The following is a 15,606-nucleotide window of genomic DNA, read 5'->3' on the forward strand; positions in this document are numbered from 1 at the left end:
AAAGTTTTCTCATTAAGATATATGTATGCTTGTCAATTGCTAGCTTAATTCCTCAGATTCTAGATTCCTTCATTCATCATAACCATTCCATGTTCATAGACATGAGCTACGGTTGATACATACATAAAATCACGCCTCTTTCTCGGTGGAGTAGGCAGAGACTACATGTTTCCACTTACCACGATCCCTGCGTACTACTTCTGTCGCTCCATCCACATTTATAACTCTCTTCATGCAAGTTCGGCAGTTTCGGGTACTCTTGGCCTGACCTTTCGCCAAAATGTCCTTAATTTGACCAAGGTACGTTCGTCTTTCATCAAGGCCTTGTCTAATTGTATCAACCTGCTTCATTCATTATCACCACATGACCAAACTGCTTTGCACGTAGATCTATACCATAATGCCAAGCTGTTCGCACACACTAAGCATATTTGCTAAAACTAGCATATAATAAAAAAAAAAACAAATATGAGTTTAAAAGACTTGTGTTTTTGATTGTGACAAGGCTCAGTTGGATGAAGGTTGTACACATTAAATAATGTGTTGTACACACTATTAGAATAACATAAAATACATACATAAAATCACGCCTCTTTCCCGGAGGGGTAGGCAGAGACTACCTCTTTCCATTTGACACGATCTCTGCATATTTCCTTCGCTTCATCCACATTCATAACTCTCTTCATGCAAGCTCGGCGGTTTCGGGTACTTTTGGCCTGACCCTTTACCAGGACGTCCTTAATTTGATCAAGAAAAGAATATTACTATTAGAATAAATATAATAAAATGACAATAATTTTTATATTTTTGGAAATTTATAATCAGGTAATTTAAATTAATTTTAAAGTTAGACGCAACGATAAACTAAGCAATCAGGGGCTCTGTTTGATGAGGGTTGTACACTATGTTATGCATTTGATAGACAGGCGGCTTGTTTTCCTCTTCCATCTCCAAGTATGTGCTGCGAACTACCAGCAAGGAATAGAAGTGAATTACTGAAAAATAACAAGCATAGCTTAGATATGTAATGAAAGAAAGAAAGAAATAAATTATTTGAGCTTAAAATTTTCCTAGACCAAGGGTTTTGGACAATTATTAATGTATCCTTTTATATATTCAGATTTTATAATCGAAGTAGGGACTTCGTGTCCTTTCTACTTATATATTACTTACAACACCACTTCAGCAGAGGAAGGGTAGCTATGATTCCCGCGAACACCCAACACATCACAACGAGGGCAAGGGCAAGCCCCAGCAGGAACATACCGGCGTTGAAGTAGATCTTCAGTAGGTTAGGCTTATTCTGGAAATAACAAATACAAAACTTAAAACTTTAGGATACTTATTTGCTTGTCTACTTGTTGGTTATTGTAAAAGATAAATGGATAGAGCAATTAAAATATAACATAATAATCCAGTCAGTAAGTAAGAACATTACATTTGACTAAATATTTCCCTTTTAATTTTGGATTTTATGCTCTCGAAATTCTAATTCTCATGCCTTCTCGAAATATCCGGGAGGTTATATTTAAGTATTTATTTTCTATTGCTTGTCGAGAAAAATACACACACACACACACACACATGGTCACGTCTATATCCCTTGCGGGGTAGACAGAGCCAGACTGATAGGCCACGTTCAGCTGTTTGGCTTAATTATAGAATTAAGATTCAAATAGTGAAAGGTTGCTAGCCCATCGCCTAAAAGAGGAATCCCAAGTTTATAAGCCTTCGCCATAGCCATCGCTTTCGATTGACAACGTAGGTCAGTCACATTCCTCCTCGACTCGACGGACTCACTCGCACGTATCGGTATTACAAGACGGCTTAGCAGGACGGCTTAGGCGCCGGCGCAAAACACCTATGTGTAAAATATTCCTGCATAAGAGCCTTTTTTAGGAGTTTGATACACACGGCGACAGTTGATAGCGGTCCCAGTTAATGGAATTCTTATTTCTAAATAGAAACTACAAACCGTATGAACTCCAACCAACAGCATCATACTTAAAGTAATTAGAAACAAAAACACTAGTATATAATATCCCAGTGTTATGTACAGGGATAAGGTCGCCCTGGCCACATCTTCTGGGGTAGTATTGGGGTCCTTGTGATAGTCATGCTGATATGTGGCCACTTTGTATATGGAGAATGACAATGTCCCAATGCTTAGGCATGATATTATCTGAAATATAAATTAAAGCACCGTTAACTTCTATTTTAAAAGACAAGTTCAGGTCTCGAACTTAGTTTATGGCTAGTTTAATTTGTGTTTTTAAATTTTACATAGACCATATTTAACCAAAATATCAAAAAGTGCCTCGGTTTGAAATAAGTAGATATTATCATTACTTTGCTTAGTTACCTAGTACTGCAATTTGCGCCAATGTATATACCTATACTATATATACTAACTACCTATTTACACAGACAAACAAATTTACTAATATGTTTATACCCTGTGCCGTGTTGATAAGTTAAGTACTTATATCTAATACATATTAAGCATTTTGAATACGACCAAAAAAAATCAATAAATAGCCACTCTTCTCCATTCAACCCAAGGTAAACTTTCAGATCATAGACAGGACATTATCATTATTAAAACAAAAGAATACTCATTATTCTATGGATGAAAGCAGGTTGACTAAGCAAATATACAAATGGGGTGTGAATGGGATTTTCGAGTGGGAAGGCCTTAACGAACGTACTTTGATGAAATCATAGCCGTTCTAGCAAAAGGTCAGGTCAAAAGAGAGTTATGAATGTGGATGAAGCGAAAGAAGTATGCATGGACTGTGGCAAGTAAGATGTGGTCTCTCCCCCTCCGGGAAAGAGGTGTGATTTATGTATGTAATAAATAAATGAAGCTTTGTTACACTTACTAAAGACAAATATCCTATAATCAAAGAGCCCGTCCGCAACCGTAAACAAAAACAGCATTTATCAAATCGTGGGAGTACTATGCACATCCTGTATTGGTCACGTTAAACTCATCACAAACGGAAGTTATATTTATTAATATCTATGTCAATATATTAAAAAATTAAAAAATCTTCAGCTACATACAAAAATCTATTCTCAAAAATATGGGCCGAATGAGCCACAGTCCTGTAGTTATCAGTGAATATTTGAGGTACAAAAGTATATCTATTTTTATCTGATAAAAGGTAGTGATAATTGGAATGGGCACTTTGTCAGTGTATGAGTTCATTTCGGTTTTGTTGCTAATATTACCAATAAGGGACAAATTAAAGGAATTTGCTGTCTTTTTTTTTTCAGGATTACTATAGCTTAATACTTTGCATGCATCGGTGGTCGAAATCATATCTCAGCCATATACCAATTATGTTATAAGTATAAATGCTTAACGATGCAATACCGGTAAAGGAAGACACCGTAAGGAAACCTGTACTTTCGGGAAACTGGCTGTGTTACCATGATATATATGAGGACTTGGTAATTCCTCAATATAGCTCTTCCATTGCAGATGTCTGACACGAAGGATACGCCGCTTTGTGTAAAAACCTCACTTATCTAATCCAGGATCATGTTAAAAAAGGCGCATCCTAGCTCTTCTTCAGAGAAGTGAAGAACCGCGACTAACGCCGAAACGAAGAAGAAGGCTAGAGATAATTTTTTATTCATCTAATAAATTTTATTATTAAAAATGGACATCATAGATTGATTGTTTTGCTTACAGCTCTCAAAATATTTGCGTAGCTTCCACGTAGCACCATCGTAGCCGTTGTCGTAGCAAATCATGTTCTTCCCTTCTAGAGAATACTGTTACAAATCCTAGACTCTGGATGTTCGTAGCAGTCCACTTAGAGCTAAATTATTCAATAAACTTCATCCATCAATACTAATATGTAGGTAGGTACTAGTTTTTCGTCGCGTACTTAGACCTCGCGAACACTGAATCTTTTTTTACTAAATTGGGAATATCTTAAAAACTACTCTACTAAAACGACTCTCTTCCCCATTAACCTAAAAATTAAAGGTTATAATTTCATCATAAAGTGATAATGATGATATTTTATAGACTACTCGGCCATCATCGGATCTTTGCTCTCTTCCATCTTTGCATGTCTCCGGTGGCACCTCCTCACTGCTACGGGGTCCGTTGAAGAGTAACATTGAAAGGAAAAGCTTTATCTTCTCTCTTCATATATTAAAAGTAGAAAGTTGGGAGTCGCTTTGTGTAAAACCCTGGCAAACACAATCCAGAATCCATGGTCAATGGCATACCACGGGCTCCTAACCAGAGTGGTGAGGGTGCAACTGGGACTAAAACTAGGAGGAAGAAGAGGAGTGGTAGAAAGAGAGAGAACATAAGACATTTTTCCTTTCAACAGTTCTCAGTTCCCAGAACAGGGAGCAGTTCTCTAAATACCTAGGCGAACTTTCAGATCTCTGTAAATAAAAAAAGAATGACGGGAAGACCAATGATACCTATATTGAAACTGTATGCTGCGTGATCTAATCAGTAATGTTCACAGTTCAGAAAATCCCAACAAATAACTCATTATTTATAGTTATCTCAATGCGTAGGCGCACACTCAGGCGCGTATCATTTGTTTAGTATTTAAACCACAACGGATCGAGTCTCTTAGCGCATTATACCGACCAATTCAAAAGCTTGTTTTTTTTTTCATATTAATTAAAAATTTACTTTTGTGTCTTACAAAATGTATACTGATATACCACAATTCACAAGATGTTGTTTTTGTGCTCCATTGAGAATAGGCCTCATGTCTTGGGGTTACATTAAGTTGGTAAGAATTTTTTCATTATTAGTGAATCATGAGTACCATTGTGTGTGTTAAACATAAAAAGATTATCGTTTTCAATGTTGATTGTATGATGTTGTAATTTTTTTTGTACTTTTTATGTAGGAATTTCCTTTAATAGACATATGTTAAATTGATCGGAGATGAGCGGAAGTAAATACTCATAAGGTACTATATCCTTAGACGCTCATAAAAATTCACTCGTAAAAGATTTACCTATAAAGACGGTTTACATCTTAAAAATATATTCCAGCTAGTTTCTGGGGAGGACAGGCATATAATCTTTATTCCTTAAGATGGTAGGGTCTACATCCAAAATGCATTTTACACCTATTACAGTATTACAGTACTTAAACTCTTATTATTTTACGCTAACGAAAAACTTTTTAAGGAAACTTCACATTAAGGCATTTTAATGTGTAGGTAACTTTAATTAAATCTGGGTCAAGTTTCCCTGAAAAGTTTGCGGAGGGCAAACGAGAGTCGCTTCTTGTAAAAACCTGACTTACTCAATTCAGGCTCGTCATAGGCACACCTCGGGGTCCTCTCCAGAGCGGCGAGGATACAACCAGGACTTACGCCAGGAGGATGTTGTTTTTTTAATGTTACTTACCTTGTTTACAGATACTGTCACTTGTATTATGGGGATTTGTCATCAATGGATTTGTAGAAATAAGTGTCCGTTCTTTGTCGACCCCGGTGGGGCTCATACTATTTGTCATTGCACAAATAATTGATAATATATTTACAGTAATTCTAGTGGTGGCAGCTCATAAGGTAGATAATAATTTTTCTTTGCTTATTAATATAAGTGCTTCTACTGATAATCTGATAAAAAACGAGCTCACTAACAATGTTGTGTATGCTGAAGCTCTCAATTAACTTTCTGTCGCATTGTCACGATCACTTTTATATTTTTGCAAACTTTTTGGCACTGTCAGTAATTTACTGCTACATGCTACTTATCAAGGTCAGAATTACTATGAAAAAAATACTTACTACAGAACGCGAGCTCAACAGCTGTAGCTCAATAGAGGGATCTCCTTAATTATTATAGGCCTAGCCGTATTTGGGTCCAATAGATATTTATAAGATGTCATTGTCAAAGTAACTAAAAATGGAGAAATAAACCATACACGCGAAGACCGACAACCGCGCGGACGGAGTTGCGGGCGGAAGCTAGTAAAAAATAAACCTAATGATTCTGTGCGTTCTAATAACAAGCTTTATTTTAAGTACTTGGTTTCTTAACCGTGCTTGTACCATTATAAGCATTTCTTTTTAATATTTATTCTTCTTCACACAAAATACCTATGTATTTTTTATTTTCAGAAACACGATAAGCTTTTCTATGTATACTTTATTTATTCTATAGTCTTCTTGGTATTTCTTGTAATGATCTGTGGACTACATATAGTACAAATGTTTATGAGTGCAATGTCTTACCCTCATCCGTACGTTGTGCAAATTTTAATATTGGTCATCGCATCATCAATTACATTATTAAGTAAGTATATTGTTCAGGAAACTTTAAAATTACGAAGCTGTTTTTATTTTACAATATTTTAATTACTTGCACCACTTTGCAACAACTACCAATACCAACCATAGAAATCTGGATATTATAATATTAAAAATAATGAAGATGAAGAGAGATCAAATTAAGGACGTCCTGGTAAAGGGTCAGGTCAAAAGTACCCGAAACCGCCGAGCCTGCATGAAGAGAGTTATGAATGTGGATGAAGCGAAGGAAATATGCAGAGATCGTGGCAAGTGGAAAGAGGTAGTCTCTGCCTACCCCTCCGGGAAAGAGGCGTGATTTTATGTATGTATGTATGTATGAAGAGAGAAAGAGACTTTGTAGTTTGCATGTACAAAGAAGAATGCAGGGATCGTGGCAAGTGGAGAGATGTGGTCTCCGCCCTCCGGGAAAGAGGCCTTAGGCCACGTTGAGCAGAATGATATAATGATATAACTGAGATTCATATAGAGACAGGTTGCTAGCCCATCGCCTAAAAGAGTAACTGAAGTTTAGAAGGTTTTCCATTGATTGACTTTTACACGCCAATATAAACACTAAATAGGATTCATGTTTTCAGTGGAGCAAGTATATATAATTCTGCTAGTCCGGTCCGAGTTGTACAAGTTACGAGACCGCACGAATATCCAGTTCAGCAACCATGCAGGAGAAGCCGAGTGCAGCGCGTATGTGGAGAAAAAACATTCAACGACTTCAGACGACCCCACCCTGTCGACTATATGTTATGAAAACCAATAAATATTTTATGTACGCCCACCAATTTTCTTTATTTGAAATTGTCTGATTTTTATTATAATACCTTGGTCTGTGATACCTACATACATACATAGGTACAGTCAACAAAACAACTAAGTTAGGATTGTGGTACATATGTTGAAAACCTAAGATGTTTAAAAGATATTACCAGTAAGTAGCTATATTTTTCTAAGTTCATTGTTATACTGTAATAACTTAGTAATTAGTAATGTAATGTAAGCATAGGCATAATGACGAAAATAATAAAATTTAATCTAAGTAACAGGGCCATTACAGGGCCATTTTTCATTCTTTACATCAAAATATAATACCTCATGATGATTATTCTGGCGTTTTTGTTTTCAAAATAGTAGTTTAATTTCTAAATTAGAATTATATTCCTGAGATATAGACTGATATAGAGTGCCAAAGCGGCAACGTTTTGCGACCAGTTACGATTGACGATGTCGTCGGCTTATAACCTATAATAACTTACCTCGTAGCTTTGTGTGGTCACAAGGTCACCTAAAAATGACAAGTATGGTTATGCGTAGTACACGAATTTCAACAAAGTGTTGGGATTGGGAGCAACTAGTTCACGTCTTATCTTCTCTCTCTCTCGTAAGTAGGCATAAATAAGCCTTATTAAAGTTCTTGAATCGGGCCTTCAAGTTCAAAGAAAAAGTAAGGTATCAGTGTATATAGTAAATAATATAAACAGTGGTAAATTTTGATGTTTTTTTACTCGGAGACGGGAGTACAATAACTGAGATACGTATTGACAGAGTCACGTGATGACAGGTCACGTGATGACAGGTCACGTGATGACAGGTCACATGATGACAAGTCACCTGATGACAGGTCATACGATGACTGACTAATGGATAACAGAGTAACGTGTTGACAAAGTAACGAGATGACTGAGTTACGTGATGACAGATTCACGTGATGACAGAGTTACGTGATGACAAATTCACGTGATCACTTGTCACTGTTTCTTGTGTGGACAAGTCACCTGATGGCTGACTGTGTCTCGAGAGGACAGGTCACGTGATGACTGACTGGGTCATGTGAGTTGAGAGAGCACCCGTAACATACAATTAACTATGAAAAAAGTAGTATGTGGAAAGGAAGCATAGGAGGTCTGTAGGATCGTAGCAAATGGAAATCCATAGTCTCTGCCTACCCCAATGGGAAGCAGATGTTATGGATATTTTTGGAATGGAATGAGAATGATAATGCTTGACAGACAACGTACAATAGCAGTTAAGTATTATATACAAGCCAGAATTTGGAATGTTTAAATGTATGTTTGTAAGTTTACGAAGGATATGTCGAAATTCTCTTTAGTAGTAGTAGTAGTTTAGTTAAGTTTTACTAAGTTCTTTTTAACTAGCGATGATGATATTCTGCTTTTTCACACGAATATGAATAGATACGGTACAGACGATATATCGTGACGTTGAGTCACAAAAAGAAATAGGTAGTGGAAATACTGATGTGATTCCCAACTTGTAACCGGGATTTCATGTACTTAAACAAATAAATATTATTATCACTTACATGTTGACCATGTATAAAAAATGATTCGAGCGAAATTCCAACAATCCGTTATCTTTCTGTTTAATAAACATATCATGGTCAATATAGACATTAAATAAAATCTGCATATATGCCACATGTGAGCGATAAAATAATTTGTTTTCATATAAATATACGTGCACAATTATTTATTACAGTTAGTTATTAAACGATTCATCCCACGCGTACTTTTTTAAACTAAGAGTTAGTTAATTTATAAATATAAAAATATGTATGTCGACTTACCTAAAATAACACGATGTTGTTTTTGTGTCCCCTTAAGACATGGACTACAAATTTGGGGATATTTGAAAGTGGTAAGTTTTACTGTAATTAATGTTTTTAATTAAAATCATCATGGGCCTAGCTAGATACGGGACAATTATTGGCAAACTTACTTTATGAAAAACTTGGGCAGTAATATAGCTATTATATTTGAATTCCTAAAAATTCTTAAGTAATTACAATTGTTAATGTCATACCACCCATATTACTTAATTAAAACATACTTAATAATTTGTTTGTTAATATTTAGATACTTAATTTGATGATTTAGAAACAAATAAATATATTCTCAATTACAGATAACAGAAGCAATACTTTTATTTTATGTACTAGTGAACGCATGGGAGTTCCTTACAAGAAACTTCTATCTAACCATCTCTTTGACGGTGTTATTAGTAGACCTCAGTTTCAGTATAGTACTTGTAATAGCAACTCATAAGGTATGTAATGCTCTAACAAATACTTATACACTTTCTAACAACGATATTATAATATCATTCGTAAGATAATACAAAGTTAGGATAAGTAATTTATCTAAAATTTTAAGTTTAAGTTTTCATTGTGCCGAAGAGGTCTGTCAATCTCTTAGAACAACACGGGTTTCTAGTAAATTAATTAATCTTAATTGTTACCCTGCTCACCTATTTCGTATACTTATTATTTTGTTCAATTCTGAAACGTAAATCTGCCGGAGGCGCGTGCCATTAATAAAATCTGCTTTTCTTATTAGAATTTTATAAATAATGAACTTGTTTGTTTCAGAAACACGAAAGACTATTCAAATTCTATTACATATACACTAAGGTCATAATGGGGATGATGTTATGCTGTTTTATTATAGATTTAGTGTTTACCGCCCTATTTTTGTACACTAATGGAACGTATGCTGTTCTCTTCTTAGATGTCGCTGTAACTAATTTTGTGGCGACGTTTGGTATATTATGTGAGTACATTGTACAATTATGGCTTTAGAGTTTAAAGTTGACTACAAGGACAAGAATTCCTAGTTATCTAACCAAGTAGTTTGGAAAAATATATTGAAATTGCATATTTATTAATAGCGACACTATGTCATATAAAATTTTTGTCTTGTTCATATCATCAACATTGGTCATTCGCTCAAGCATGCACAACTCAAGCATGTACCGAAGATGCTGATAAATGACAAAGCGAAAGTTTTATGGCTTGCCTTTTTTAGAATATACCAAAAGATAGTTGAGAAATTTCCAATTCTATAGGTACTAGTGGTAAGTGTACTTTCGGGGACCTCTAAGAATTTCACAGGAAGGGGCAATAGATACTTTGTAGGATTTATTTGGATCTTAAGCCTACATTTTATACTGATATCTACAAACCTTTATCCCGAAAAAAAAGTTATAATAGGTACTGTCACTTGCTATGATCCCTTCTTTTGTTCATCCAAATTCAATTATCTTTTCATAAAAGCTTAACGGGTAAGTATATCTTTGACTTGACCTTTTGATTTATAGACATTTTTAAGAACCGCCTTACACTATACTTGTTTACCTATAATATTATTGCCATCACTTGAAAATCGACTTTTATTTACAGTATTACAAGCATACATAACTTTGTTGGTGCGATCCGAGCTGGTCAAACTACAAGACAAGTCCAACATTCAGTTCTTCAACCACACCTGCCATCCTGAAGAACCATGCACTGCTGTCATCAACATAACATAGTCTGCCCTTTCAAAGACATGCCCCCTTACTCACGAACGGATCGAATCATGTCTTTAAGGTTAACCGTAGAGTAAAAAAGATAAAACATACCTATTTTATCAACGCTCGTGAATCGACCCTTTGTTCCATTTTTAAATACCTACTACTAAATATTTTGAAAAGTGGATGAAATGAACATTGAACACTACAATTTATTTAATAACAAAATCATAACTGTTGTCAGCCCACTAACAACCTGTCGTGTCACAGCTTACCTATTAAGTACTTAATAACAAAGATGATTACAAACTAAAATTATGTTTACAAATTGTACAGTCCCTGAATAGCATCAACATGAGTGTGCCCAGAAGCCTGGCAGCATTGCTATTTTGAATATTACTGGCAAATTGTTAATCATTCCCAATATTGTTTAATGTCAAATGTTCAAATCCCAATCTTTTGTTTCTGGGAAATAAATTAAAGTTTCGTTGTACATGTATGATCTCATGTAATAAAATACTAAATAATAGAAATACCTTATACTATACATATAAGTATATTTTTTATAAGTTTTCTCGCTCCAACAGAGGAATAGGTATGTTCCATAAAATACATACGTAAGTACAAGTACAAGTGTACAAAAAAAGGAAGACTTAAAATAAATGTGCTGTGTGGTTCCCGGCACCAATATAAAAAAGAATAGGACCATTCCATCTCGTTCCCATGGATGTCGTAAAAGGCGACTAAGGGATAGGCTTATAAACTTGGGATTCTTCTTTTAGGCGATGGGCTAGCAACCTGTCACTATTTGAATCTTAATTCTATCTTAAAGCCAAATAGCTGAACGTGGCCTATCAGTCTTTTCAAGACTCTTGGCTCTGTCTAGCCTGCAACGGATATGGACGTGACTATATGTATGTATGTATGTATGTATGTATGTAAAATCAAAAATTCGTCGTTACATTTATTTCCCTTTTTCATTCTTATATGCTTAAGTTATCTATACTATATCTACTAATCTCAATTTTACTGCTTTATTTTTTGTCATTTCATTTTTCAGTATTGAGGTAGGTATCACCAAACTTTTATCTTTTTAGGCTGGTAAAGAATTATATACTTTTTGTCTAATTATCATGCTGTTCCAGAAATACAGATAATTTATTTATAATGTAGGTATTTACTTATAAGATCATGTCCGCAGATCCGCCTGTGTATATATTTTCTTTTGCCATGTTCATTTCAGATAAATTTTCTTTCTTAGCGCTCCCCTAGGTACTTCTAATTTGAACTTACTACGGCCAGCATGTCTGCATATGCACAGAACCAATTTTTTTAAGTTTTTTTTTAAATATAAATTTCGCATAAATTACAATTTTTTTTTAATTTAGAAAACTGTCCCCCACTCAGAACGTACCTACCTATTGTCATTTGTTAGAAATTTACAAATGAAGGAAAACCTTCCAACTCTTTTAACAACAATATTGTTTATAAACCATACTTCCTAGTCTCTTTTCAACTTAGTAACATCCCATGAGATATAAATACAAACCAGATATATTGGTAAATAAAAAACAAGGTTCAATACCAATGGGTCTACATAGACAGCACTAAAACAAACGCTTCATCCAAAAGCATCAATGTATTGTGTAAAAGCCATAAAATCGCCAGACCAGCGAACCCAAGAAAAGGCAGGAAGCAACCTATTTAAACTAAGGCGGCAATTTTAGTTTGTAACTATAATCTTGGTAGTCAGACCTCTGATTTGATGTGGAGTGTCCTTTGTAAGGAACATTATAAAAATGATAAAAATGTGCAAAACTACGTGTCCGAGATTCCCAATAGTGAGAAAGTGTTGTTTTTGCGTGCCCATTAGAAAAGGAGTTACTATATTTGGATATGTTAATTTAGTAAGTTTTCTTAAAAAATACATATCTTATCAAAATTCACAACATACAAGATAGACACAGCCAAAAGTCGGCATTCAAAAACCGCGTTCAGCTGAATAATTTATAATGGAATATACATTCAGAGATCATGAAAGTGACAGGTTGCTAGCCTATCGCATCGCCTGAAAGAAAATTCCAATAACATAAACCCTTTTTCTTAATAACGTATCTATATCATTTTATTTTTTTTTAACTGTAAGGCCCACAACTATAGAGTTATATTTGCATACATTACCAACAAAAATTGCATATACTATTTACATTACAGACTCAAAGTTTGTAGCTTAGTGTTACATTTTTTGGCAGATACTATCACTCCTGTCGTTCCCGCTGCTCGTGTTCCTGCTGGTGGAGCAGATGACCACGGGCAAGGCTGTAGAGCACACGGAGGACATGGACCCCCTGGTGCACCTGCCGCTGACCATCGCCTTCGTGCTGGTTGACGTCCTCATGACGATTATACTGCTTATTGGAGCTCATCGGGTAATCATACATATCCTTCGTCTTTATAACTAACGGGGTGGACAGAGCTAAGAGTTAGAAGACTCGAAAGCCACCTAGCCCTATAATCAGGATTTAACGTATAAACCTATAGTAACGTCTTTATCAATGTTTTTGAAAAGACTTAAAAGCACGTTCTGCGGATGGACTAAATGACAAATTGTTTATCTTAATTAAGTACGTATTAAATATTAAACATGCTTAATTTTATTTCGTATTCTAATGACAGTTTGCTTGTTTGTTTCGTCTAATCACTTGACCTCATTTCATCTTGTGTAATAATTCGATAGATATATGTACCTATTTGGTTGCAACTTATAACTACTTACCTATAACTTAATTCTTGCTGCCAGATGTAAAAAATCTTGCTAATGTGGCAGTTTTAAAGTTCCACTTCATAACAACATAGGTATTTATTTAGGCTCTAACTATGTGCATCATATAGTTTTGATATTTTAAAGTTAGTAATGGAAACTAATACGTAGAAAGCCATTATCCAAGCATCTGAGTTAGTGACATCAAAAAGGTTTGATCATGGTTACATATTCAATTGCCTAAATGTACAGGTTTCCTCATTATATTTTGTTTTGCCGTAAGAGTATCGATTAGCAATCAAACTAATGTAACATACCTCAAAAAGAAACATTGGTAAGTATTGGCCGTATCTCATGCCAAAAAGTTTTTTCTCCAGAAACAACAAATCCTGCTGAAGATATACTTCTTCTTCGGCGTGGGATTCCAGCTAATCACGTTGTGCGTGGACCTCTTTTACTTCGACTACAGAGAATACATCGAGAACACATTTTACTTCTTTTTCTTAGGTAATTTATCTGTAATTGATACTTCTCCTTCCTACTTCCCATTTTAGGAACCTATGTTTATAAAACTGAATAATTCGTTTGAACTAATTGCTAGATGGATACAGCATAGAGCGTTGCAAAGCCTATAAAATTTTCCAAAACCGGAAAAAGCTCTTAGGTAAATATTTTAAGACGGATACGACAATTTTTCTAAACAGTATATATCTTGCGCTGATTTGTTAGTAAAACAAAAATAAAAACAATGTATATTTTTTCCAGGTTTGAATGTATACCTCCTATTCCTGGTATTCAACACAATCCACCTGATCGAGGAGACCAATGAAGTCCAATACATCGCCTACCGGGATACGCAGACGGGACCATGAAACCAGCAGCCTACTGTCTACCTCTGGCATTTACGAGTACACTTATATTCAATCTTAGAAGCACCACGGCCATATTGACTTTGCTCTGTGGGTTCTATGCTGACGTCATTTCTCTTTAGAAACAGCTTATATCTACTTAAGAAAAAAACACAAGCCTTTCAATAAACTTTATACATTGTATACTCCCTATTAACCGTTGCGTTGTACCCAGAAGCCTGATATTTGAGCAAAAAAGTCATCAGGTCACGGGATACCTCGGGCAACTTTTTAGAAATATCTAATATTATTTATTACATTATTAAGTGGTATATAGTACATATGTAAAAATCCCAAGCTAGAGTTATCTTATGAAATACTTAATGTAAATAAGATTTATCTAATGAAACCTCATAATTAGATTAAGAATTAAATAATACTTAGATAAAATAATTTGAGTTGTTAATTTGTAAACTGGATACATTTTATTTTGTAATCGTGACTACAACCTCTGGAAATTTATTATTTTTGCGGATATGAATTTGCAAAGACAAAAGTTGATAAAATCTACAAAATTATGATTAGTAACAAATCAAATTTAAACATATCTTTGTAAAAGAATAATAAATGTACTGGTCAAGTTTAGGTACTCGTTTTACGTGCGTGTTTATATTTAATAATAACATTTTGGTAATAATTCTGTAGAAAAAATGTTTAAATTACCGGTTGGTCAAATTATAATGGTTATCTACCTCTTTATATAATAGAAAATCAAAACCTTTTCAAATCCATATTTATAAAAATAGAGCCAGAGTGATCAAATAACTAAGTTAAAATTTGGAATGATTTTTCAAAATTCTCACAAGAACGCTAAACGGAAAATTGTGCGTACGAAGTCGTAGCCTAAGTAAGTTAATCTTAAATACTAAGATGATGTTCCAGATATTGGACACTATTATCGACAACTCTTAAATACTTCCCAGTTTCTCACGGCTGATGCTATAATCTAAGTTTACGTATTATCATTTCTTGTCAGAAAGATGGAATTTTTGGAGTTGCTACGACTGTGTCAATTAAGAATTGGGTATGTATTAAAATAAGAGATAAATTATTTATTACTCAAAACATATTATTTTTAAAACACTAAGGTATAACTGTGCCATACGTCAAAGCACAAAAACAATATAAGTCATGTCATGAGCAAGTAGCTAAGATACATAAGCTAAACTGTTGGATCCATAAAGTAGTAGGTATGCGTTCAATAATGTTAAGATTTCAGCATAAGTAGTTATATCAGTGATAAGATAATAAATTAAAATACAGTTAGTTACACGCACTCTTGAGACAATAAAATACACTACTGTCTCCTGGACCGTGAACATGA

At 34.5% G+C, this 15,606-nt stretch overlaps 3 protein-coding genes across 3 annotated transcripts; 2 read left to right on the top strand and 1 right to left on the bottom strand.

Annotated features, from left to right (window-relative positions):
• Window positions 1-761: 761 nt before the first annotated feature.
• Window positions 762-3,129, bottom strand: LOC106136303 (uncharacterized). Its single transcript, XM_013336804.2, has 4 exons — window positions 2,883-3,129; window positions 1,976-2,182; window positions 1,174-1,303; window positions 762-995 (listed from the first exon to the last, which is right to left on the bottom strand). The coding sequence occupies exons 1-4, from the start codon at window positions 2,967-2,969 to the stop codon at window positions 865-867; spliced, it is 555 nt and encodes a 184-aa protein (XP_013192258.1). The 5' UTR covers window positions 2,970-3,129; the 3' UTR covers window positions 762-864.
• A 1,448-nt stretch (window positions 3,130-4,577) lies between these two features.
• LOC106136311 (uncharacterized) lies at window positions 4,578-11,931 on the top strand. Its single transcript, XM_060948349.1, has 7 exons — window positions 4,578-4,775; window positions 5,415-5,567; window positions 6,123-6,297; window positions 6,890-7,065; window positions 9,231-9,371; window positions 9,694-9,874; window positions 10,504-11,931. The coding sequence occupies exons 1-7, from the start codon at window positions 4,689-4,691 to the stop codon at window positions 10,632-10,634; spliced, it is 1,044 nt and encodes a 347-aa protein (XP_060804332.1). The 5' UTR covers window positions 4,578-4,688; the 3' UTR covers window positions 10,635-11,931.
• Window positions 11,932-12,129: 198 nt separating this feature from the next.
• On the top strand, window positions 12,130-14,490 carry LOC106136290 (uncharacterized). Its single transcript, XM_013336785.2, has 4 exons — window positions 12,130-12,520; window positions 12,866-13,042; window positions 13,752-13,881; window positions 14,140-14,490. The coding sequence occupies exons 1-4, from the start codon at window positions 12,413-12,415 to the stop codon at window positions 14,244-14,246; spliced, it is 522 nt and encodes a 173-aa protein (XP_013192239.2). The 5' UTR covers window positions 12,130-12,412; the 3' UTR covers window positions 14,247-14,490.
• The last annotated feature ends 1,116 nt before the right edge of the window (window positions 14,491-15,606 follow it).

This window comes from Amyelois transitella, chromosome 15 (assembly GCF_032362555.1).
Source record: "Amyelois transitella isolate CPQ chromosome 15, ilAmyTran1.1, whole genome shotgun sequence".
NCBI lineage: Eukaryota > Metazoa > Arthropoda > Insecta > Lepidoptera > Pyralidae > Amyelois > Amyelois transitella.

What these genes read in the sequence shown, in the direction of transcription:
- LOC106136303 (XM_013336804.2), bottom strand. Translation starts at nt 2,969, where the DNA reads ATGTGCATAGTACTCCCACGATTTGATAAATGCTGTTTTTGTTTACGG. An exon ending in TGTTGGTTGGAGTTCATACG is followed by an intron (nt 1,304 to 1,975) that starts GTTTGTAGTTTC and finishes TGTTATTTCCAG; the next exon opens with AATAAGCCTAACCTACTGAA. An exon ending in TCCTCTGCTGAAGTGGTGTT is followed by an intron (nt 996 to 1,173) that starts GTAAGTAATATA and finishes GTTATTTTTCAG; the next exon opens with TAATTCACTTCTATTCCTTG.
- LOC106136311 (XM_060948349.1), top strand. Translation starts at nt 4,689, where the DNA reads ATGTATACTGATATACCACAATTCACAAGATGTTGTTTTTGTGCTCCA. An exon ending in CTTGGGGTTACATTAAGTTG is followed by an intron (nt 4,776 to 5,414) that starts GTAAGAATTTTT and finishes CCTTGTTTACAG; the next exon opens with ATACTGTCACTTGTATTATG. An exon ending in TTGTAATAGCAACTCATAAG is followed by an intron (nt 9,372 to 9,693) that starts GTATGTAATGCT and finishes TGTTTGTTTCAG; the next exon opens with AAACACGAAAGACTATTCAA.
- LOC106136290 (XM_013336785.2), top strand. Translation starts at nt 12,413, where the DNA reads ATGATAAAAATGTGCAAAACTACGTGTCCGAGATTCCCAATAGTGAGA. An exon ending in TATTTGGATATGTTAATTTA is followed by an intron (nt 12,521 to 12,865) that starts GTAAGTTTTCTT and finishes ATTTTTTGGCAG; the next exon opens with ATACTATCACTCCTGTCGTT. An exon ending in ATTTTACTTCTTTTTCTTAG is followed by an intron (nt 13,882 to 14,139) that starts GTAATTTATCTG and finishes TATTTTTTCCAG; the next exon opens with GTTTGAATGTATACCTCCTA.